The following is a 26,558-nucleotide window of genomic DNA, read 5'->3' as shown; positions in this document are numbered from 1 at the left end:
TGCCTATCTTAATTTTCTTAAGAAACGCCTCTTTTTAGGGTTGATTTTTGAGATATTTAGTGAGCTGTGGTGCTGTCTGGAATAGACCTAAATTGTAACTCTAGACCATGTCATACTACTACTACCACTACTACTACTACTACTACTACTACGACGTGAGGGTTCATTCAAAACAGCGCATCACAGTAGGGATGGAAGTGCTGGAATACTATGATGAACCAGTGTGTCACGTACCAGCAGTATCAGAAAATGTATGAACTCCCCAGCTATTTCCCGCCAATGTTCAGTCAGGCTGTTATACTCGGTACGCAGCAGTAATCCCATCTATCGGAGTTGAGTGGCACCATTAGAGACAAAGAACATCACAACAAACAATGGTCAGTGTAATGTTATTGTTGATCAATGTTACGAGCTTTCGATATTGCAGGACTTCACATTTTTTCTTCCAACTCTGAAATACCACTCTTATCACAGTCGGCACGGTAAAACTGAATAAAACATAAATGATCGAAAATTGTATTCTCTATAACTTTTGTTATATAGTACAGTACTTTTCGATATGTCCAATTAAATTAGGTAGGCCTATTTAAAAAATAAATTTTAGGCGCCTTCCCCTAAACTATAATTTCATCCAGGGTGAATAAAATTGTTTATAGCTTAGACTGTAGTTTCTTATTCCTCGGCTCTATATACCGATTTTCATTAAATTCTGTTGACCCATTTTCACGTGGCTCGACGTTGATATGGACTTAGCAACAAAAATACAAATTCATGAATGAATATCTGTGTTATCAAAGCCGGTGTGGTAAAAATGTATAAGACATAAATGATCGGAAATTTAATTCTATGTAGGCTTAGTTATGTAGTATTTATCGATAGGAGCACTAATAATGTAAATATTTGAGAATTAGATTTTAGGCCTTCCCCTAAACTACCATTTCACTCCGCGTGAATAAAATGATTTATAGCCTAGATTGTAGTGGCTCATCCTCCGACTTTACATACCGATTTTCATTAAATTCTCTTCAGCCGTATTCTCGTGATGCGTGTACAAACAGACAGACAGACAGACAGACAGACAGACAGACAGACAGACAGACAGACAGACAGACAGACAGACAGAAATTACGGAAAAGTAAAAAGTGCATTTCCTTGTTACTGTGGACATGGCCGATACGGAAATACCATTCTTTTCAAATTCTGAGCAGTGTACAGACAAAACTCTTGTTTTATATATGTAGATTGGATAGAAGGTTGAGAAGAAGGCCTGAAGACAAGGATAACAAATTAAATCGCTAATATCTCCCTTAATATTAATCTAATGGAATTAACTGTGTATTTACTAAGGCGGTAAAAAATATTATTTGTTATCATCTACTATACCTTCTGTACATTTTCTTATGCAGCAAATGCTGAAAAGAGACGATCTGGGGAAGGGAGAAGAAAATAGGTTTCGGAAGACACGCCCTCTTGTCGGCCTAACTTCTTGCTTTAGTCATTCTGATCTTAGTTCATAGCAGCCTCTTAACACAATCATAGAAATGTTAATCACATGAAAACCAGAATAGCACATGATTTAAGCTATTCTTTCTTCCACCTCTCCAAGTATTCTTAAGTGATGTATTCACCATAAAGCGTGTCATAATGCATTTCTCGCTGTTTGTTTTATGTCGCACCGACACAGACAGGTCTTACGCAAATGATGGGATAGGGCAGGGATAAGACTGAGAAAGAAAGTATAGTCTTGTATTTACTTATTGCAGGAACGGAAAGCCAGGCAAAACCATCTTCAGGGCTGTCGACAGTGTGGTTTGTCACCCCCCCCCCCCCCCAACAACCTATAATTATGCAGTTTTGGACAGAAAGTCGTTTGGCTCGAAACGTGGTGTGGAGGTACTGAGGACTACTGTGGTGATCTTTCCTTTGGTGGGGGGCTCACGTTTCCGAGTATCTGATGGACCTCTATAGGATGTCCGAGAAGTTCCATTTCTTACAATAATGTTTCTAACTTTCGTTTCAGGTCTTTCTTTCTCTGTTCAACTTCTGAATCACTTCAAAGTGTCAAATTTTTGTTTATTGTTTCCGGACGCTTCTTTATTTGTGCTTTAACTGCATGTATTTCAATTATCCTATAGAATATCAAACTTTGTAAACTGCCGGTATAAACATAAGAAAATATTCCAGTAAACAATACCCTCTCCCGAACCTGTGATTTCCGAGATTATCGGGGACGGGTATTATTTTCTTACTAAATTTAACCTTGCTACCTTTTAAAACAGTAATCTCCACCACCGCAATCACCACAACCGCCACGACCATCACCATTGTATAGATAAATAATTCTCTGAACTTAATCGTTAAACAAAGAAAAGGAAATTCCATTATTTTATCTAAAACTGGCGTTTTAGCAAGATAAGGTTGGTGATCGCTTGTGATAAGAGGAAAAACCCGAAGATGAACAATTGGGATTTCTTTGAGCAACGAATTGTATAAAAAGATCGTGGCTGAACCGAATCTCTCAGAGTCGTGGTGCTTAACACTGACAAGATGATGAAAGCAGCAATCCTCCTGTGCCTGGTAGCATCCTGCCTGGGTAAGTGATCATCCACTTCACACAAGATGTTGATAAATTAGTGTTTTCTCAAATTTTACCCAGCAAGAAATGATAGCCTTGTCCAACTTCTTGGCTAAATGGGTAGGATATTGCCCTTTGGTTCAGTGCGCCCCGGTTCTGAGGGATTTTAGCCGCGTTTCATTAATTACCCTAGCCTTGTGCTGGGTGTTTGTGTACATTATAATATACTACTTCATTTACCTGCGGCATCACACCACAAACCGTACAGTAACAAATAATCGAGAATATATCCCTCCATATTACGTTGATATCAGAAGAGGCATTCGGCCGTAAAATGGCCTTAATTCACACATAATGGAAGAAGCCCAACAAGAAGAAGAAATTAGAGCTTAGGGTGTTTATTTTATGGAAACAATGCTGTCAGTTAATAAGAACGTAGGGCTTCAACGGCACTTGCGTCTGGGGCGTGGTGAATGATTGGTGACCATTGCTTTAGGAGTAGATACATTCTTTCTGTTTTACGTCTAACTGCAGGTGTATTAGAAAGGATTGACCTGGGTGGTGAGAAGGTGGCCCCTCACCACAGCTAGCCTGTGGAGAAAGAGGGCCAATTTCACAGAATGGGGAAGCCCTTGAGACCACGCCCATTCGGCACAATCGGACGCTTCCGAATGAGGGAGGATGAGGTTAAATCTAACTGCTTTTCCTTCCTATTCAAGCACAAGGCACCTGATTATAATATGCTACACTGTACACAAAATTGTAACATATAAAACTGCACTTTCGATCAAACTAAAAACGCTCACAGACCACAAATTGACAAGGACAAGCATTGCAATCACAATCCAACTGTGAGCATTACTTTTCTTCGAACTGCGTAACTTTGGTGAAGTGTTGTCTAATTTTTGTTCCTTGGATCTTTCCATTGTGCACTCTGACTAAGTGTCTTAGTCGAACGCCTGAAATATCAGTAAGCTGAATAGCGCACTCACTTGTAACTAAACTTTTCGATTTCAAGTCGTGAAATAGTTTCCATAGTTGTCGCTTTCTTTTTTCATCCTAGCATTCCTTCTTCGTAAACTTTTACTGATCATTCACCTACGTCCCAATGAAGCCCTCATTTTCTTAATTATCAATTTCAATTTCTTTTCTTTCTTTTGACACTGTGCATGTTCAAACTTTTCTCCATTTTCCTCGTCCGGGGATTGAACTCCCTGAATAAACAAATGAGAGTATTATTATAACGGGGACTACCGAACTGTAATAGGAGTATATTGCGTGCAAAGCTCCTCCTGTAATAGAATAGGAAAGGTTCTCCCGTTTTGGACCTGAACACTATTAACGACACTGCTAGCGCCCTCCAATACGATATTGCTTGGCTCGGGTGTGTCAACATCCCTGGATTATGGTTCCTTCCTTTACTGCAAACCATTATTATTTAGAATGTTATCCAAACGGAACAATAAAGCACATCAGCCACTATATTAATTTAAGTTCTCAGGGGATAATTACCTTAAGCGCTGATGGCTGTAAGTAGCTGGGGTAGGCAGGGAATACCTTCGGGAAGGCATTTTCTATCAGTCTCGGCCCGGATAAGTATGCACACTTGGTCAGGCGTACAGTGCTCCGTACAAATAACACTATGGACAGTGGACACCAGGTGTCCAGTTCTTCCTCTTAACTGCCTTCGTCCACAGGGCCCGACGGTCTTGGTTCTTAGGAAATAAACACCAATCCATATTTAAAACCGGGACCTAGGTAAGGGCCACCCCGTTACTCTTCTCACCTCCATGAGGTTGACGCTAGGTCAAAGAAAGTGAAGGGCCATGAAGGGTGGAAAACGAAAGACACCCTAAACCTCGCAAAACTTATATCATCGGGGTAAGAAGAGAATAAGAGGTGACCTACAGAGAAAGGAAATGGGAACGATAGCTGGTGTTCACTCCACGCTCGAAGTTTGAGAGTCACCTGAACTTTCCGGAAAATGTAATCACGTTCGGTTATTTTCTCTAGCTCGGGGGGGGGGGGGGGGAGAGATTAGTGTTTCTGATTGTCTTAATACACAACTTAATTTGTACACAACATATCGCTCTACTAACCATTACGAAAATACGTAGTAGAGAATACCATCATTCCTACATGCAAGGAACGGCACGTCGCCGTAAAACTAGGGTAAATCGACATTATCGCTGACCCCAGAAAAAAATTTGATTTTTTTTTTTACTTTCCGGCCTCCGTAGCTCAAACGACCATGTTGACTAGTTACATTTCGGATCAATTCGGTGTTATTTGAAGGCGCTTAAGTACATCCCCCTCTTGTCTGCACGTAAAGGATTCCAAACGGACATAATTCCAAAAGCCTGGTGTCTCGGAAAACACAAAAGTACGTAGAGTGACGTAAAGGCAATGTTAATTTTTCTTTTCTTCGTTATGCCCATTTAAAGAGTGTGTTTGAACTTGTTCGCTGGCCTGATAGTTTTGGCCTTCTTATCCTCTGAAAATCTCTTCATCAATGCACTGTGCTACATCTTGTATTGTGTGGACCACTTTCCACCAGTTTTCTTTTTTTAGGTTTCTCCGCGAATTTGTGCTTGATGACTGTTGTACTAAAGGCTCCACGATCTTCTACGATGTCGTCCGTGATATTCACTTCTTGGAGGTCCACCTTAGTTTCTTCTAGCCAGTTTATTTTGACCTTCTTTGAGTTGATTAAATAATCTTTTGGTGAGACTGACGCTGTGATGGCCATAGAATTTCAAGAGCTTCATATTTTTATTTCAGGAAGCGCAATTAATCCTCGTCCCCGTCTGGACGGCAGGATCGTAGGAGGCTCCTCGGCTGACATCAAGAACTTTCCCTACCAGGTACGTAATGCATTCTTAAAGTGTTCAGCTCCTGTTTCTTTAAGAGTCAAAAGCAATTACAATCAGGCCAGCTAGATTGAAAATTTACTAAAGTATCTATCTTGAATCCTCTGTAATCTCGGTAAACCACTGCGGATTCAGAAAATGAATGGGAACTTAAGATAATTTAACTGTCATAAAAACAATAATGTAGAGATACTTAAAGATAAAATGAGATAAGAGATATATTACAGCTAACAGTAGCAAAGAATCATTCGAATGATGGACTAAAGCAAGAGTGGAAATTGGCCCCTATATAGTTCATACTTTCTTTTAACTGTAAATTGGAAAATTCAGGAAAGGAAACATATGCAAGCCCATATCTTAAAATTTAAAAAATCCTGGCCGGGTTTCATCAGACGATATCAGTTTGCTCTCCCCAGCATTAGTTAAAATGCAAACCAGCGTAATGAAAAAGTTAAATAAATAATATAGTAGTTTTTAAAAGTTTCGATTGCGTTTTTTGGGGAATAATCATTCTTGTTTTATTATTGTTGTTGTTGATGTTTTGAAATATCTGACCTTGAAGTCATCAGCCTCTGCTAGGCCAGGAATATCATTTTCTGGACATATAATAATAATAATAATAATAATAATAATAATAATAATAATAATAATAATAATAATAATAATAATAATAATCTTTCTTCCCTTCTTTCTTTCTTTCATACTTAATGCATTTACCCTCCAGGGTTGATTTTTCCCTCGGACTCAGCGAGGGATCCCAACTCTACCGTCTCAATTGCAGTGTCGTGGAGCGTGAGAATTTAGGTCGAGAGAGACAACTGGGAAGCAGAACCTGTACATCGCCCAGGAGACCTCACCTGCTATGCTGAACACGGGGTTTGTGGGAGAATGGAATGATTGGAAGGGATAGACAAGGAAGAGGGAAGGAAGCGGCCGTAGCCTTAAATTATATACCATCCCGGCATTTGCTTGGAGGGGAAGTGGGAAATTACGGAAAACCAATTCGAGTAAGGATGAGTGGGGGGAGGGAATGGAACTCCCTCTATTCAGTTGATCTCAATAGGCTGAATGGACGCCGTTCCAGTCCTCGTACCACTTTTCAAATTTCGTGGCAGAGCCGGGAACCGAACCCGGGCCTCCAGGGATAGCAGCTAATTACACTAACCACTACAGCACAGAGGCGGATGATATAAATAATAATAATAATAATAATAATAATAATAATAATAATAATAATAATAATAATAATAATGATAATTTTGTGGAAAAGTAATCTAAAACCAAATCAATGCCATGGCACAACAGCCCGAACGGGCTTCGCCTACCAAGCGATCTCTGCTCAGCTCGAAGGCCTACAGATTATGAGGTGTCGTGTGGTCAGCACGACGAGTCGTCTTGGCCGTTATTCTTGCCTTTCAAGACCGGGACTGCTCTCTCCCCGTCAGATGGCTCCTCAATTGTAATCACATAGGCTGAGTGGATCTCGAACCAGCCCTCAGATCCAGGTTAAAATTCCTGATCTGGCCAGGAATCGAACCCGGGGCCTCCGGGTAAGAGGCAGGCACGCTGCCCCTACACCACGGGGTCGGCGGAAAAGTAATCTACAATTCAATAAAGGACTATTAATTTTATTAATATGTGATACTAATAATGTAATAATATAATGTGATAGTTTCCATATTCGAACGATACTGATGATGCTGTTTCTTTTCAGCTTTCTCTTCAGTCAAGCGGTAGTCACATCTGTGGAGCTTCCATCATCAGCACTGAATGGGCTCTGACAGCTGCCCACTGTGTTGAAGGGTGAGTACGATTTATTTAATTCCGTATTTCTTGATACTGTTATTGATTTCGGAGCTAGTGGGAGTAAAATTAGCCGAGAATGTAGTCGTTTAAGGACAGAAGTTAGGTACAGTAAATGCTATCATTTTGCAGCCTGCTTTGGGCAAAATTCAAATAATACATCTGGGTTCCCCTTCACAAAAGACCATTGAAATATTCACCACATACATGTAGAATGTTTTTAACTGTTAATACACATTTCGAAAATCCTAATTAAATGAATTCAGCTGCAATTGATTGTTTTCAATACATAAAATTAATTTTGTTTCAAGCATGCTTCTCTTTAGGAACAATTTCCTCATAAAATTGCACATCCACTGTACACTACTTTTGTTTTAGACTAGACATCAGATGTGTGATGTAATAAACAAAAGCTTGTTTTTAAAATGTCCTATTATTTAGGTAACTTTTTCTATTTACCTAATTTATTTCACGTAAAATTATTCTAATATTAATTTGAATAATCGAAATGGCTTAAATTTAAGTCACATAAACTTTTGTTCACCACACTGAGGGTGATTTCAAGAGTTCACATAGAAAAAAGGAATCATAATTATCTCTCAAGTAGCTGCTGAGGAAAGTGCACCTGTATATCTGAAAATTCAAATTGTATGTATTTTCAAATAATCCATTGCGGGTGAAGTAACTGCATAAGGATTTTAAAATGTGTAATAACAGTTAAGAACATTCTACACGTATGTGATGAAAATTTCACTACTCCATAGTAAATGGGAGCCAAGCTCTTTTAGCTTCAATTTTGCCCAAAGCAGGCTGCAAAATGTTAGCAATTACCTACATTCTGCCCTTAATATTTGAAGTTGTTAACATTCAACTGGCACATTTCGTTACAGTGAATACATGGAATACTTCAGTGTAAGGTATGAGTCAGTTTCTGTATACGCTTAGACTGGTATAAATCTGCTAAATCGAGACGTGGTCAGAGTATATTATTTCGGCTAAGAGACTTCGAATTGAAGCACAGTTGCGTTTAATTATCTCTGAGGTATTTAATGTTTGCCTTAAATCTATAACGTATCGATCTCAGTTTGGCAGTTTCATACTATTAACATGTTTCTGTTCCAGTAGTAGTGGCTCGATCTCGGCTGGGTTCGATAACATTTGAGACATTTATGCACTGCAACTAAGCCTACATGTCACTGGTATCTAGCACGTTAAGGAATTTCTGGTGCATCCTGATGCCTCTGCAAATTCTATAACATCTGGAATATATCACCGTTCTTTCCAGTTGGTTGTGCTCCAAGTAGTCGTCCATTTAGCTCTACTTATCAGGAGAAATACATGCTCCGTTGAACAGCTTGTTTATGGAGTAAATGTATATATTTGTATTATTTGAGTCATTTTGTATTCCAGTGCCTCTGTGAGCCGTATCAGCCTCCGTGCTGGCACATCCAGCCGTGGTAGTGGTGGTTCCGTTCATCAGGCGGCTCAGATCATCTCTCACTCAAGATATGACAGCTGGACAATTGACTACGATTTCGCACTCATCAGGGTAAGAATACCAACTTTCACTCAGGCAGATTAACCACAGTATTCCTTTAAATATTGGAAATATTTTACATGTATCAGTTACAGTATGAATCCAGGTGGAAGACGATCAATATGGTGTTCAGGTAGTCAAGTGTACTTGACATGACTTGGATCTTCAGAGCACAAAACCTTGTAGGTTTAGTCTTGCAAGGAATGCTACTAGATGTGAGGATTGACTAGCCGGATTAGCCCTCATATTTCTGGGAGGAGTAGCCCCAATTACCGAAATTTAGAAAAGCACCCTTTGCGAGATCTGTAATAAAGGAAATACGCTACTTCTCCTTCCGAAATGTAACCTTCAGACTACCAGGTGTCTCGCTTCCGGGAAAAAATAGCCACTACTGTCAATGATAAGGCTTCAATTGCAAGTACAATATTTATTTATGAAGACAAGTTTTGCAATACTAATACTTACCTTACAGTATTCTACCTTTGTTTCCCAACACTCACACTGTAAGTCTCAAACAAATGATAGATCTAGTAGCACAGAAACTAATGGTCACATGACCAAGGTGGCTGCTCATCAACGCTCCTGTGTGTGTGTGGGGAGGGGGGTAGAATAATACCCACGGTATCCCCTGCCTGTCGTAAGGATGATTAAAAGGATCTCCAGGGGCTCTCAACTAGGGAGCGTGGGTTGGCAACCATGGGGCCCTTAGCTGAGTCCTAGCATTGCTTACACTTACTTTTCCAGGCTCTTCTCTTTCATCTATCCTATCCGACCTTCCTTGGTCAAATCTTGTTATTTTCCGACCCCGACGCGATTAGGTTTCCGAGGGCTGGGGAGTCTTTCATTTTCACGCTCTTCGTGGCCTTTGTCTTCCTTTGGCCGATACCTTCATTTTTCGAAGTATCAGGTCCCTTTCATTTTTTCTCTTAGGTTAGTGTTAATAGAGGATGGTTGCCTAATATTACTTCCTCTTAAAACAATAATCACCACACCCACCACCATCACCACCACGCTTCTCCTTATTTTTTTCTCGGGTGGAATAGCCTCGCCCTACCCTATGTTAACTTACAATAACAATGATGTACAATAACAATGAACGAAACGTGCTTTGTGCAGCTAATTATCGCATGTTTGAGAGAATCACTTAATGCCAAGGTGAATATTTCCGAATTCGCCTTGTATTTTATACTATAACAGTGCTAAGAATGGGATTTATGTCATGGCCTAAGTTAAGGAATACTTTTTCGCTCAAGAAATGAATAAGCGCATGGCGTATTATAACTCTCCCGAGTTGCATTTTTTTCTGAAGCAATTGAACCAAAAGTTTTTTTTTTTGTTTTTTTTTTTTTTTTGTGGGTATCCACAGCTTTTGTATCTACATGAGAGATGAATTATATTTTTTAAATAATGAAAACATAAGCAAAGCAAAAGCAAAGTCATCTCCATGAAGGCCCATGCAGGGGTGGAAGGTGAGTCCTTCCATTATCCGTAACCTCGACACTTCATGGGGAAGAGTGATTAGCTCGACGCTCGGCCGCCTTTGCCCCTTGGAATTAACCTGATACGCATTCTTTGGTGTAGGCTGAGTGAACATCAGGGTCATGTACACCTCGTAAATTGGAAATCTCGTTTCAAAATTTTTTTCCATTTTCTGACGGGGAATCGAACCCACGTCATTCCGGATGAACCGAACATGCCTTTATCATCTCGGCCAAGCAGCCGCTAATGAAAATAAAGTCTGATAAAATATTAAATGCGAGGACCATACAAGCCGGCCCCGTGGTGTAGGGGTAGCGTGCCTGCTTCTCACCCGGGGGACCCGGGTTCGATTCCCGACCAGGTCAGGGATTTTTACCTGGACCTGAGGGCTGGTTCGGGGTCCACTACGTGATTACAATTGAGGAGCTATCTGAAGGTGAGATAGCGGCCCCGGTCTAGAAAGCCAAGAATAACGGCCGAGAGGATTCGTCGTGCTGACCACACGACAACTTGTAATCTGCAGGCCTTCGGGCTGAGCAGCGGTCGCTTGGTAGGCCAAGGCCCTTCAAGGGCTGCAGTGCCATGGGGTTTGGTTTGGTTTGGTTTGGAGGACCATACAATACCATGAGTCAATTCTTTCTTTGTCCGGCTCCATGGCTAAATAGTACATCATCTTCTTCTTCTTCTTCTTCTTCTACTACTACCGCTTTTCCCGCACCTGTGGTGTCGCAGGTGCAAACTGTGTCGCACATGTGGGTTTTGCCATGTTTTACGGCCGGATGCCCTTTCTGACGCCAACCCTATATGGAGGGATGCAATCACTATTGCGAGTTTCTGTGGTGGTTGGTAGTGTAGTGTGTTGGATGAACATGAAGAGGGAAGTGTTGGGACATACACAAATACCCAATCCCCGGACCAGGAGAGTTAATCAGAGGTGATTAAAATAGAACCCGGGACCCTCTAAACCGGAAGCCTCAACTCTGACCATTCAGCCAATGCGTCGGATACAAGGCTAAATAGTAAATATTCTGGAGTTTTGTTGTTCGAAGAGTTTCGGTTTTTATTTGCGGTCGGGTCGGGGTTTTTAGGTTAATTCCTCTTGCTCGGGGATAGGTGCCCGTGCGGTCCTCAACATTAGAATTCGTCTGAGGTAGGACCCTGTCCTCACAGATGCGTAGGTCGCAGAATCTCCAGCAGGCCTCTCTGGAGACCACACGCCAACAATATTATTAATAATAATGCATCGTTTTTTCGTTCCACTAACTACTTTGGACGGTTTTCTGGAAACGCCTAGATGCCGGAATTTTGTCCTGCAGGAGTTCTTTTACGTGTCAGTAAATATACCGACAAGAGGCTGAGGTATTTGAGCACCTGCAAATACTACCGGACTGAGCCAGGATCGAACCTTCCAAATTGGGGTCAGAAGGCCAGCGCCTCAATCGTCCGAGCCACTCAGCCCGGCATTATTATTATTATTATTATTATTATTATTATTATTTGAGCGACTGTACATTTCCAAATTCCTTACTAATTGTGGACACGGACATGCACAGAAGGAGTACACCAAATTAGTAGAAGTTCTGCAGCGTAGGCCTAAACTTTTTTCATTTATATTTCTTTTGATCTGAGGTTTACTCTCGCTCATATTCCTATTATTATTATTATTATTATTATTATTATTATTATTATTATTATTATTATTATTATTATTTGAGCGACTGTACATTTCCAAATTCCTTACTAATTGTGGACACGGACATGCACAGAAGGAGTACACCAAATTAGTAGAAGTTCTGCAGCGTAGGCCTAAACTTTTTTCATTTATATTTCTTTTGATCTGAGGTTTACTCTCGCTCATATTCCTGTCATTTCCATTTCAGGTGTCATCCCCATTCTCCCTTGGCTCAAACGTCGCTGCCGTAGGTCTGCCATCACAGAATGAAGAAGTTTCTTCTGGAACCAGCGTTGTCGTCACTGGCTGGGGCACTACTTCCGTAAGTATTCAAATATTTCTCCCCAAAATTTATTAAAAATGAGATGTTCTTCACCTAAAGTAACTTTACCTTCTTGAATTTTATCAGGGAAAGAACATGTCGACTAATTCGGTGGTTTTACCAAAAACATTCCTAAGATGGGTTGTTTTGTTACCTGCTCATTTGCAAATCAAAATCACTTTATTTGCAAATGAGATGCCTACTACGGCGGCAAATGATACACAAAACTACATTATTACCAAGCAGTAAATTTTAAATTAAGTCCGACTCGTTGGCTGAATGGTCAGCGTACTGGCCTTCGGTTCAGAGGGTCCCGGGTTCGATTCCCGGCCGGGTCGGGGATTTTAATCGCTTCTGATTAATTCTTCTGGCTCGGGGACTGGGTGTATATGTCCGTCCCAACACTCTCCTCATCATATTCAGACAACATACTACACTACCAACCACCACAGAAACACGCAATAGTGCTTACATCCCTCCATAGAGGGTTGGCGTAAGGAAGGGCATCCGGCCGTAAAACAGGGCCAAATCCACATGTGCGACGCAGTTCGCACCCGCGACCCCACGGGTGTGGGAAAAGCGGCAGGAAAAGAAGAAGAAGAAGTAAATTTTAAATTAAAGAGCAGAAAATTTCCTAAAATACAGTACTATACAATTTATACTAACAATTTTTCTATTAAACATAGAGCTCAATAAATTTATATTATTTACAAAATTACAATTATTTACAAAATCTTCCGTACTTACACACATAATCTATTCATATACAGTATGTAGAATCACTTCAAATAATACTATACAACTGCTTTAGGATATAAATTTACATTACGTTTTGTTTTTACCCATTTTGATACCTAACATGCATAACGACCTGCTGCATCTTAACCAGAGCCCCTGTTGCCACCGCTTTTCAGAGTTCCTGGTACCGTAGCGGTCCCAGGGCCCTCTCAACATTAATCGTTTGTTTCGTTTTAAGCTCTAGAAGCACCGTTTTGATAGAAATTGAGGGTGTTTATGGGTTGTAGTAAGCATGTAAAGGAGAGGGCATACAAGTCTCTGGTAAGACCCCAAATAGAGTATGGCTCCAGTGTATGGGACTCTCACCAAGATTACTTGATTCAAGAACTGGAAAAAATCCAAAGAAAAGCAGCTTGATTTGTTCTGGGTGGTTTCGACAGAAGAGTAGACAAAAATGTTGTAAAGTTTGGGCTGGGAAGACTTGGGAGAAAGAAGACGAGCTGCTCGACTAGGTAATATGTTGCGAGCTGTCAGTTGAGAAATGGCATGGAATGCATTCATTAGTGGACGAATAAGTCTGAGTGGTGCCTAAGAGTAGGAAAGATCACAATATGAAGATGAAGTCGAAGTTCAAGAAGACAAATTGGGGCAAATATTCGTTTATAGGAAGGGGAGTTAGGGATTGGAATAACTTACCAAAAGAGATGTTCAATATATTTCCAATTTCTTTGAAATCATTCAAGAAAAGGCTAGAAAAACAACAGATAGGGAATCTGCCCCCTGGGTGACTGCCCTAAATGCAGATCAGTAGTGATTGATTGATAGTACAGTATGTGTACCACAGTGTTAATATTGAGGTGCGACAACAAATATTTGAAGGTCAAACTGAAAGCAATGTAATATAATCTAACTTAAAGACTTTTTTCTTTCATATTATTATTATTATTATTATTATTATTATTATTATTATTATTATTATTAACGTCCCGATGACTGTAGAAATTCCTAATTTTTGGTCATTGTCTACATGATTTGCTATTTTTACTGTTTCGCTTGCTGACCCAGCAGAATATTATTTCTTCTATATTACAGGAAGGAGGTTGGTCTGCCAGCACTCTTCAGCAAGTTACAGTCCCTGTAGTGTCCAACTCCGAGTGTAACTCTGCTTATGGTGGTGGTATCACTGACCGTATGATCTGTGCCGGCTACACTGCTGGTGGAAAGGACGCTTGCCAGGTAAGAATAGTTCCACAAATTTTCCAGATTTTGCATTATTCTAGACAATAGTAACTAAACAGGAGGAGTGGAAAACTACCTTGTATAACAGAAATATTATTAGCAATTCAGAATTTAAATGATCGAAAATTTACCTCTGATCGCCAGACCTTTAAAATTTCTCTGGTAACATGAGAATAACTTGTATTCAGAAAACTTATGTAGTAAAGTAGTAAGGATTAAGAAAGCCAGACGAACATAATTTTTCCTGAGAAATATATATCGATTACGTGCAAAATAATTGTTACTATTCATTAAAGGCGCAGCATAATGTCGTTAGTTTCACACATTAAAATCTCCACTCCTGTGGTTCCACAAGTAACTACAGATGATAGGAATTGACTTTAACAATATATAAGCGAATGCAGTTTTGAATTCGATATCCTCTTATAAACAATTCTAACGCACAGTTTGAAATTTCGCATGGGAGTGTAATTCAAGAAAGTAGGAATATCGAACCGTATGTGCCCACAAAAATTGTGTAAATTAATTATAGATATGGCTTTAAAAATTATCAAAATATAATGGAACGTCAATTAAATTTCAAGAATTTTAATCTTTAACTAATTCTTGCATGAGGCATGCAAACACTGAGACACCTTAATGTAAGAAGTACGTCAACTAGTAAAATAACTGTTGCATTGCTGACCGGCATCGATGGGATGTTAGTTATAAGTGCGTAACAGCTCACATCGTATCAAATGTTCCTCTTCTCCCGTATTAAAGGACATTCATAATTCCCAATCATTCTTTCCAGGGTGACTCCGGCGGCCCTCTTGTTGGTAACGGCAAGCTCCAAGGTGTTGTCTCCTGGGGATACGGATGTGCTCGACCTAACTACCCTGGAGTATACTCAAGAGTAGCCTCAGTACGTGACTGGATCAAGACCAACAGTGGAGTTTGAACCTCGCCTCTAGACAATTGATGCTTCACATTTCATTTCCGCAATTTTTATGAATCATATTGATATAAATTATGTAGGAATGTTATGTGATAAGAAAATAAAGTATCTTATACAATAGAAAATGAGAGGTCATTTAGCTTGTAAACTCCTTTGCTATACCTCAATAAACGGAGGAATACAATAGCTTCCAAATAGCTCGGACTCTTGTCACAAATACGACTGTTAAAACAGAACAAAGAGCTAGAATTTAATACATAGAGTGGCTACCACGCTACAATATTTGAGGAAAAGTGAACTGGCGACCGCCATGTCTTAAACGTGCCTCAGTAGGCGGAGCGCAGTGTAAGATATAACAGTAGAGGTTACTGAAGTTGATGATGAAAATATCGGATGAAAAGCGTAACTATTTGATGCGTAAGCGGAGGTTCCCTACAGAATAGCAATGTACTTTAACATAAAATAGAACAAACTAATACCTAACATTTGTTTCTTCCTTGAGCCCATATATTGTTGAAAATGATTACAACAATTATTGTTTAATCACAAAAAATAGTCGAACATCTCCAATATTTCTATTTCCGATAGCCTACGGTACAAGATTACGATTAGTATAAGTGCCTAAACAGCCAAGAAAATTAAACACACTTAAATGAATTATCATATATCAAACGGAATCTTTCTACGTAAACATTTCTCTAACATAGAATGGAAATAACATTTGCAATAATTCAATTGAATTTTTTATTGATCTGTTAGTAGTCACATTTGTCGATTCGATACAGCTCTCCCTTTCATATCAACTGATACGTATTTTCTAACTGTGTCTCATCGTCCCATGAAAAGTATTAACTTTCTGTATACCTGCCACATGGTTTCTGTTTTCAGTTCTTGCGCAATAGCTCTGCATCTATAGTGCAGTCTGACTAACCCCATGACACTATAGGCCTACATGGCGTTGGCCTATCAAGCGACCGCTGCTCAGCACGAAGAGGACTGCAGATTACGATGTGTCGTGCGGTCAGCACGACGAATCCTCTCGGCCATCATTATTGACTTTCTAAACCGGGTCCGCTGTCTTACCGTCAGACAGCTCCTCAATTCTAACCACATAGGCTGAGTGGACCTCGAACCAGCCCTCGGATCCAGGAGAAAATCACTAACCTGGGCGGGAATCGAACCCCGTGCCTCCGGGTATGAGGCTGGCACGCTACCCCTACAGCATGGGGCCTGCATAGTGCAGTCTAATAACTGTAAATACTGTTTTAAGAGAAGTTTTGTCAGGTGGCGTAATGGGATTTTTCACTGAGGACGATAGTAGTAAATAAATGATCGTTGCTGTGAGAAAACTGGTTTTTAAATGACATTTTACAATTTGCTTTTCGTCGCACCGACACAGAGAGGTCTTATGGCGATCATGGGATAGGAAAGAGCTAGGAGTGGGAAGGAAGCGGCCGTGACTTTAATTAAGGTACAGCCTTATGTGAAAATGCCTGGTGTGAAAATGGAGAAATACGGAATACCATTTTCAGGGCTGTCGACACTGGGGTTCTAACCTACTATCTCCCTAATGGAAGCTCACAGCTGCGCGCCTCTAACCGCACGGCTAACTCGCTCGGTCCTGCAACTGACCTGAGGACTTGAGTCTGTAACTTGAACATAAAACTTTTGTTATATCTTCGCGACAGTTACTGTTTCTTTTTTTTCCTGAACTCTTGTTCAGCCACGTGACATACTTTCACATCATGAGACGGAAAAGGATGCTATGTTTTACATTTTTCTATGTAATAAGTGATTTCTTCTCTTCGGAATGCTGAGCAAACGTAACCTCCAGAGAGTCGCGGCATTTAATTCATTTCTTAACCTACGGTTGACATTTCCTGCTATGTACTCGACAACATTTTCAGAACACTTGGTGAGTGTCTCGTAATCTGTTGCACACTAATAATGATTAGTAACAGTGCTTTTTTGAGAAGAAACCCTTGTAGATAAGAGAAGCACATCACTTTCTGACGGTTTACAATATCCTGTGGTCGATGAGTCAATCTGTCCTAGTAAATACTTTCTGTGTATGCTGATCTGAATTGCTCTGCATTGGGAGTATTTCTGTTTCCTCCCCTATTACGTATGGATGAGAAGTGTAATTATAAATTGTCGGTACTACCTTGCGCAGCTAACGTCTCCTGTCATTTAACTAAACATCCGACCCCGTAGAGAAAAATACACAGCATATAGTGAGTGCTCTTCTTGGGGCCGATGACCTAGATGTTAGTCCTCTTTAAACATCATCATCATCATCATCATCATCATCATCATCATCATCATCAAAATGTTCTGAACAGAGAGTACTTTACTGTTTGGGATATCACTTCTCTCTCTTCATGTTTTTCATCCACTGCTTAGTCAGCTATTTGTATTTTACTGGGAATGTGTGACGAGAATTTGTCCTTTACAATGGCGCAAATTAAGAATATTTTTTAATATAGTCTTCTTATAATAGAAAAGAAATCGACTTGCCTGAAAAAAGATACACTGTTTTATTACTTTTGTTCGAACAAAAGCATGCGGAACAGAATGCGGCATATTCGCGCTTCAGTACATAAAGTCAAACTATAATTTCTATCAACGATGAACCACGTGCGAGATTATTCAAATTCAGACAGCTCCAGACTGCTGTTGTCGTCAGCTAGTACATTTATGCCATTGCTGCTTGCAATCGGGCTGCTATGGCCACTCTGTGTATTATATTCTATCTCTTTGGAAGGGACGGTGGCCTTAATTAATGTACATTTCCATCATTTTTCTGGTGTGAAAACGGGAAACCACCGAAAACGATCTTCAGGGCTGCCCACAGTGTGGGCAATTTGTAATCGAAGAATGCATGTTAAGTTGGGATCTGACAAGATGCTTTGGGATTTGTACCTATCAAGTTTCATAACAGAAAAGAATTGCTCCCACATACATGTCGAACAGAACATATATAATATCCGTGCAGCAAGTGCGAATGACCTCGCAAATCTGGTTTAAGGGACATTCCTTTAAAAAACCAGCCAAGTCTTCCTTGTGACTATATTTTTCTTTCAACAAAACGTAACATTGTAAATTTAAGCTTTCAATTCGTTGCCTGCTACGAATATTGTTGACATTAATTGAACATGGGGTTGCAAAGAGCTGACATGTAGTAGAAAATGTTTCTGCATCTTCAAACCTGGATTCAAACTGGTGACAAAAATTTTACATATATTTCTTAGAGAGTCAAATAACAGAAGCAGGCACGTGCGGCTGGCAGGCTGGCTCTTCATTCGCCCGTAGATCCAATGCCATTTTGAAGGCTTCAGTTCTTTAGAACATGTCTGTTATGATGAGGCCCTTGCCTTGGAGTGAGGTATTTAAATCGTTCAAGTGCCCTGTTAAATCAGCGAGAAAAGCGAAGCCACAAATCCAGGCTTTTTTCCTTGTAACTGGCAAAATGGCTGATTGTGAGGAATCATGAATACTGCTATTTCATCTCCTTGCTGTTAAGAAAAATGGATTTAGCACCTTACCCCTTCTCATCCAGTGCGCATTTCTGTGATAGGGGAGATCACCATACTGACTGACACATTCTGCAAGGAAAGTTTTAAACTATCTATGGGTAAGGCCTCGTGGCCAGTTAGAACTAGTAGCTTGTGCATAGGTATCCATAACAATGTTAAATTCGTGACCCGCTTCGTGGAAAGGGACCAAGATTCGGCAATGGAAATTTTTCAGCAGAGCTGAATGAAGGTGTCTGTGGTGTAATAATTGCATTTTTAAGTTTTGACTTCTTGCCCTACCTACGGGTCTGCTTAACAAACTAAGTTACGCAGCAGTTTGAGTATTCGCCACTCAATATCATAAACACTTTGTACAACTGGTAAGAAAATTAGTGAAATCTGTAATTGTGTTTTTCTCAAAATACAGCTTTTATAATAGCAACAGTCGATAATTAATATCTTCTGAAGTATTGCACCTTGAAGTATGAACCTTATGCCAATTTTCGAACTATAAAAGCTCAAAAATGAAAAATCTGACTTTAGGTCCCTTTTGGATTAACTGGTCACATTTTTATGTACTGCACTTGGCGCAAACAATCTCTTGGTGAAGAATGCAGTGCTTTGCAATGAGATCATGAATTGCACCCGGAACATGTTTCATTATGTTCCTTAATCCGTGTTATTAATCCAACAGCAAGTCCGATACACTTCAGAAATTCCACGATCTTCTCGTGCTGGACGTTGTCGATTACCTTCTCAAAGTCTATGAAACATGCATAGACGTCTTTGTTCATTTGTAAGCAAAACTGGAGAAGCACTTGCATACAGAAAAGAGCATCACTAGTCCCGAGGCCATTCCTGAATCCGAACTGGTTTCAGTTATCACGTCCTCGCACTTAGCATGGAACCTGCTATTTATAATATTTAAGAATATCTTCGGGATATGGCTCATTAGACTGATAATTCTGTGTTCTTCGCACCGACCAGCATTTTTCCTTTTGGGAAGAGTGGTAAAATTGGTCGTAAGGCAATCTTCTGGGATTGTTCTGTTCGAATAGATTTCGTTGAAAAGCTCTGTCAGAGTACTGATTCCTCTATCGTCCAGGAGTTTGAGGAGCTCTGCATCAGGCCCAGGAGCCTTGCCATTCTTCACTTTGGCAGATGACATGTCACACCTCATCCTTCAAACTGGTGGGACCTCTATTCGCTTTGTTCATACCATGTTCTTCAGGTCTATCATAGCTGAACAGTTCTTCTATATATGACTTCCAGACCCTGAGCGTGTCACTGATGCCAGTCACATTGAGGATGCTCTCGTCCACCACTAAATGATGAGTTCTCTTCCGATTTAAACCGAGGTACTCCTTTATCTTTTTATGCAGATTAAAAGTGTCGTTCTTTTGCTGCAGGAGTACTAATTCTTGACAATTTCTGCCATCCACTTTTCTTTTGCAGTCACAATATTCGTAATTTCTTTGTGCAGTTGTTTGTATTTATGCATCTCTCTATTTTTTCTACTTATGCCGCTCTCAGTATCTCATCAATCACCCACAGTCTTGATCTTTTTTCTTAAGGAATGAGTGTTGTTTACCAATATATATCAGAATATTCTTAATTTCTGTCCACTAATCTGTCTATAAAATATCTTAATTTTGTCAATATCTTCGGGCAGGTTATGCTGAATCCTCTTCCGAGTCTTCGTTCTTGATCTTGATGACTTGATCTTGCAAGTGTCGAGATCTTACGAATTGCCTTCACGCACAGCTGGATGCATGCCACTGCAGGATTATGGTCAGATTCGATGTCAGCTCAAGTGTAAGTTTAACACGGTTTGAAACTGTTGCGGAAATGCTGGTTGACCAGATTGAAATCAGTCAGGTTTCAAACGATGTGTTCGGCGGTATCATGAGGTGACGTGCAGGCGTAGAATCACCTAGCTCGTAGCTTGAACCAAGCATTAAGCACAACGAGATGTTCTTCCTGGCTATGCTGCACTACTCTGCTGCCCCTCTCGTTTCTAATGCCAACGTTGCTTACTCTGCCTTCGCTGATCTACCCACTGAAGTCTTCGAGAATGATGTTCGTCTCATGCTTCTTTGTGATGCCCAACACGCTTTTGAGCTGACTGTAGAACTCCTCCATCTCTGCATCGTCCTTTTCAGCCGAGGGTGCATACACCTGTATAATGTTGACGTTGCCTGGACTGGCCTGGAGCTGCAGTAGGGCGACTCGGTCTGAATGTGGTACGAAGCCTCGCAAGGCGCGGTTTACACCTCGCGACACGGTAACAGTCACCCGAAGACAGTGATTGGGATTGTCATCTTCAGCCTTGTATGCAGCGTGGGACCAGTGTAGTTTTCTCCCCAGAAATGTTCGTCAGCCGGGTGTCAGGAATGAGTAGCTGGGTCGGGAATACTACGTAAGAAATGTATGTGATAAAATTTCACTTTATCCACCTCAGGGCAATAATATTATTATCAGACAGGTAAACATTAACTGAAGCCTTTCGAAGCTTCGTACCACATTCAGACCGAGTCACCCTACTGCAGCTCCACGCCAGTCCAATCAACGTCAACATTATACAGGTGTATGCACCCACGGCTGACAAAGACGATGTAGAGATGGAGGAGTTCTAAAGTCAGCTCAGAACCTGTCCAAAGCATCTCGCTGTTTCCCAGAATGTCCAAATTCATGCTCTCGATTCCGCGAATGGTATCTGAAATCTGTCTGCCTCAAACACACTTCTTGCATTTCATGTCTAAATCTTGGTGGCTGACCCGGGGATTCTATGCGCCCTCTGACCATCTAAGGTCTGCCAGGATAGCGAAGAACAGTTACCTTCCAATACATCAGGGTACAGATGAAATTGCCGTAATGAGACTCAAATCAAGGAAACCTGCCTGGAAGAAGACAAAGGAATTAGTTAATCACACTTCAAGCCTGATGAAATATGGAAACACTAATGGTCTCAATCACACCCTCATGGAATTGCTAACATCAAGGATCCAATTACAAAACTGCCTGGGTTCAACCTTGCTCGCTCCACCTGGACCACACTCAATAGAACACGCTGCGGAGTCGGGAGAAGTGCTTCTGCTCTGCATCATTGGGGCTGGAAAGACTCTCCAGCTCTTGACTGTGGTGCTGAAGTGCAAACCATCCTGCACGTTCTGAAGGACTGCCCTCTGAGAGCGTTTTCTGGTTCCATCGAGGACATTCATCGAGCGACCCCTGAGGCACTCTCTTGGCTGGAAGAGCTGGACGTTAGTCTATAAGAGACTGAAAGACCCTTATATTAACCTTTTTAAATGTGGAATTTGTGTATAATTTTATGTATATAGAATCAATTTTTGTGCCTGTTAAGAACTTGTACATAGTCGATTGTCAACTGTAGCATCATACGCTAAATAAATAAATAAATAAATACATAAATAAATAAATAAATAAATAAATAAATAAATAAATAAATAAATATTTTTTTGTTTTAACACTAAAATAGTTCAATTTTTCAGTTAATGTTTACCTGTCTGATATTAATGTTAATGCCCTGAGGTGGATAAATTGAAATTTTATCATATACATTTCTTACGCATAATTCCCGACCCTACTACTCATTCCTGACACCCGGCTGACGAACACTTATGGGGAGAAAACTTCACTGGTCCCATCTGTTTTTATAACCATTTATTCTCACTACTTTAGTGTGTGTTATTTCCGGTTTATGAATAAGATAACTTGAATCAACAACGGAACATATTTTTTGTTTTTATGAACAAGTTTTTCAATGTTTGGGTTATGTTTTGAACTGAATGTATTCTTAGAATATCTTTATGGTACATGATAGTCTACTTCTGTTGCCGGATATGTGTATTTTCATATGCAACTATAGTACTTGTTAGCCTGTGTGGTGCAGTGGGTAGTGTGTTAGCTGCCATCCTTGCAGGCCAGGATTCGATTTCAGGCTCTGCCACGATATTTGAAAAGTAGTACGGGGCTGGAATGGGGTCCACTCAGCATCGGGTGGTCCCAGTTCTCCTCCAGGCAAATGCCGGGATGGTACCGGCCATGGCCACTTCCATCCATCTTCCTTGTCTATTCCTTCCGATCTTCCCATCCCCCCACCCACAAGGCTCCTGTTCAGCATAACAGGTGAGGCCACTTGGGCGAGGTACTGGTCATCCTCCCCAGTCGTATTCCCGATTCACGCTCCAGAGCACCGCCCTTGAGGCGGTAGAGGTGGGATAACTCTCTGAGTCTGAGGGAAAAACCAACCCTGCAGGATAAACGAATTAAGCAAGAAAGAAGGGGTATTATACTGTACTTCCCATTCATTTCGAAACGACAATGAAGTCGAGAGCTTTCGCTTCGAACCTTCCGCAATAAGCTCCATTATGTTAAATGAGAATAACTACTAATGCAACCTACAGTCATGCAGTGCACTAGAGTATTGTGGACTGTAACCCCACACACCTCTACCAATGTACTGTGCTCGCCGCCAGTTTCCCAGCACCTGCACATCGCTGCTGTAAGTAAATAATTAGTCGGAATAGGCCAATTTCTATCAGTTTTTCTTGCAATTATGTTAATGTCACTTGGTTTTCTGTAATATATAACAATTCTTTCTATCTAATTCGATTTTCATCCCGCTAGACACATTTTGCGGTTTACGGAAGTGCTAGAATTTGCCCCACAGGGATTCTTTTACGTACCAGTAAACCTGCCAACACAAGGCTGATGTACTTGAGCGCCTTCAAATACCTGAGCCAGGACTGAAACTACCAACTTGGGCTTTTCTTTATCCAACCAGCGTTTATACCGTCTGAGCTCCAGAGTTCGACTTCTAGCGTAAGAACATTCACTTAAATTTAACATATTTCACTTCACTTTTGACGGAGGAGAGACATGCAGATTGTTTATAACTGAGAGGAGTCACGACAGAAAAAATCTAAAAGAAAATCTCTTGCTGGGCTAATTCTACACGAGTTATTTAAACGCGCCTGTATGGCCGCCGGTGTACCGCGGTTTCAAACATTCCTAGCTGTAAGGATAGAAAATTTCCTTTTCGTCTACACGGCCATTTTCACGGCAGGCTTCGTTGGCGTCACAGACATATAGTAAATATACTGGCAGCGCTCTATCTCGTAGCATTGGTGGTAGTGGAGCCGTAAACTTGCAGCCACCGCCATCTTACGTCACTACACACCTGCTATAAAGATGTGTGTTACCGTGTTATGTGCGGTTTTGGTTTATACTGTTTTTATATATATTTTGCATTAATTATTCGGCAAACTACTGTGTGGCAGAATGGTAAATACCTGCTTATTGTTTGGGTGTGGTTTTTCGTATTCAGCCAACGGCCGCAGCCGTGTTGAAACACCGGATCCCGTGAGATCTCCGAAGTTAAGCAACATTGGACGTGGTCAAGATTTGGATGAGTTGCCACGCGCTGTTGGTGGGGGTAAGGGAATGGAGGAGCGGAAAGGAACTCGCCACCCTACCGCACGTAAACTCCTGCTCAGGCACACCTCTGCGGAGGTTCGGACCTGCCTTCGGGCAGAATACACCCTTACCCTTACCCCTTCGTATTCACGAAGTAAGAAGAAGGAATTGGAATTTCAATACACCTGTAAGTGTGTACATGTTCTCATGTACACTTGTTATCTAGTTATTAATGCAATTAAATCAACTATTAAAGATGCCTAAACCGGGCGAGTTGGCCGTGCGCGTAGAGGCGCGCGGCTGTGAGCTTGCATCCGGGAGATAGTAGGTTCGAATCCCACTATCGGCAGCCCTGAAGATGGTTTTCCGTGGTTTCCCATTTTCACACCATGCAAATGCTGGTGCTGTACCTTAATTAAGGCCACGGCCGCTTCCTTCCAACTCCTAGGCTTTTCCTATCCCATCGTCGCCATAAGACCTATCTGTGTCGGTGCGACGTAAAGCCCCTAGCACCGGGCGAGTTGGCCGAGCGTGTAGAGGCGCGCGGCTGTGAGCTTGCATCCGGGAGATAGTAGGTTCGAATCCCACTATCGGCAGCCCTGAAAATGGTTTTCCGTGATTTCCCATTTTCACACCAGGCAAATGCTGGGGCTGTACCTTAATTAAGGCCACGGCCGCTTCCTTCCAACTCCTAGGCCTTTCCTATCCCATCGTCGCCATAAGACCTATCTGTGTCGGTGCGACGTAAAGCCCCTAGCAAAAAAAAAAGCCCCTAGCAAAAAAAAAAAAAGATGCCTAGTTATCTAGGGGACAGAGATCACTTCCTTCCGATGTATATTTGTTGGCGTTAGCCCCCTTGAGATGGAGTGCGGCGTAATAATAATAATAATAATAATAATAATAATAATAATAATAATAGTAATAGAAATGTTGGTACAACACAGGTTATAGGTTAATATTTTGTTTTGGTTATGTTAATAATTGAATAACAGTAGTCTCGGTCAATCAATCACTACCGATCTGCATTTAGGACAGTCACCCAGGTGGCGGCCAACGGCCGTAGCCGTGTTGGAACACCGGATCACGTGAGATCTCCGAAGTTAAACAACATTGGGCGTGGTCAAGAATTGGACGGATTGCCACGAGCTGTTGGTGGGGTGTAAAGGAATGGAGGAGTGGAAAGGAAATGGCCAACCTATCGTACGTACACTCCGGCTCAGGCACACCTCTGCGGAGGTCCGGGCCTTCGGGCAGAATACACCCTTACTTTATCCAGGTGGCAGACGCCTTATCTGTTGTTTGCCTACCGTTTTCCTAAATGATTCCAAAGAAATTGGAAGTTTATTGAAAACCTCCCTTGGTAAGTTATTTCAGTCCCTAATTCCCCTTCTTAGAAACCAAAAGTTTCCCCAATTTTTCCTCTTGAATTCCAACTTTTTTCATATTGTGATCTTCCCTACTTTTCAAGACACAACTCAAACTTATTCGTCTACTAATGTCATATCACGCCATCTCTCCACTGACTGCTCAAAACATACCACTTAGTCGAATAGCTCGTCTTCTATCTCCCAGGTCTTCCCAGCCCAAACTTTGCAACATTCTTGTAACGCAAGAAAATCGCCCATAACAAATCGAGCTGCTTTTCTTTGGATATTTTTCCAGTTCCTGAATCATGTAATCCTGGTGAGGGTCCGATACACTGGAACCATACTCTAGTTGGGGTCTTACCAGAGATTTATATGCCCTCTCCTTTACATACTTACTACAACCCTTAAATAATAATGTGCAAAGATCTGTATCCTAAAATCTGACTAAACTCAATGAAGCACTGGCAAATAATACACGGCACTAATAGCCTTTAGTTACTAAAAGTAAATACATCACTAACTCACGTATTTAAAGATTTCTTGAAAATATTTCAAAAATACTGTTAAAATCGGAGTGGAAGGATTAGTAATCCTGCATAAATGGAAATAGGTGTTAGGTTTATTATAACAGAACATTATTTGAATGCCGTACATCTCAGAATTTGTGGTAAAGATGTTTTTTTTTTTAATTCTCTGCAATGTGATACTTGTGAGGAAGTAGTTATACAAAAGAACATTCTTATCCATACATTTCTTTTAAGAATAGGGGCAACCTGTAGGCCTATGTTCCTATGAAAGATGTTGTTCACGTGTCAAACTTCCTGAGATTTCAGACCGAATACATGTAATGGTTTAAGCTCAGTCTTGAAACGGAACATACCTAATGAAGCCACAGCTCAGTTGTATGAAACAGATTTGTTTTGAAGGCTAAGCTTACATGCTTTAGATCTAAACCCAATGGACACGTATGTATATCACCTTATTAGTACCCAATAATAATAATAATAATAATAATAATAATAATAATAATAATAATAATAATAATAATAATAACATGCTTCTGTT

General features: G+C 40.7%; 1 protein-coding gene across 1 annotated transcript; it reads left to right on the top strand.

Moving 5' to 3' along the window:
- Window positions 1-2,538: 2,538 nt before the first annotated feature.
- Window positions 2,539-15,274, top strand: LOC136874467 (trypsin-1-like). The gene is made up of 7 exons (XM_067148097.2): window positions 2,539-2,593; window positions 5,357-5,439; window positions 7,160-7,248; window positions 8,659-8,797; window positions 12,145-12,258; window positions 14,089-14,232; window positions 15,029-15,274. The coding sequence occupies exons 1-7, from the start codon at window positions 2,548-2,550 to the stop codon at window positions 15,173-15,175; spliced, it is 762 nt and encodes a 253-aa protein (XP_067004198.2). The 5' UTR covers window positions 2,539-2,547; the 3' UTR covers window positions 15,176-15,274.
- The last annotated feature ends 11,284 nt before the right edge of the window (window positions 15,275-26,558 follow it).

Source organism: Anabrus simplex, chromosome 5, assembly GCF_040414725.1.
Source record: "Anabrus simplex isolate iqAnaSimp1 chromosome 5, ASM4041472v1, whole genome shotgun sequence".
Taxonomy (NCBI): Eukaryota; Metazoa; Arthropoda; class Insecta; order Orthoptera; family Tettigoniidae; genus Anabrus; species Anabrus simplex.
This window is presented reverse-complemented; position numbering and strand designations above follow the sequence as displayed.

Coding starts and splice junctions, on each gene's coding strand:
- LOC136874467 (XM_067148097.2), top strand. CDS start 2,548: ATGATGAAAGCAGCAATCCTCCTGTGCCTGGTAGCATCCTGCCTGG. Junction 12,259..14,088: donor CTGGCTGGGGCACTACTTCC/GTAAGTATTCAA, acceptor TCTATATTACAG/GAAGGAGGTTGGTCTGCCAG. Junction 14,233..15,028: donor GTGGAAAGGACGCTTGCCAG/GTAAGAATAGTT, acceptor CATTCTTTCCAG/GGTGACTCCGGCGGCCCTCT.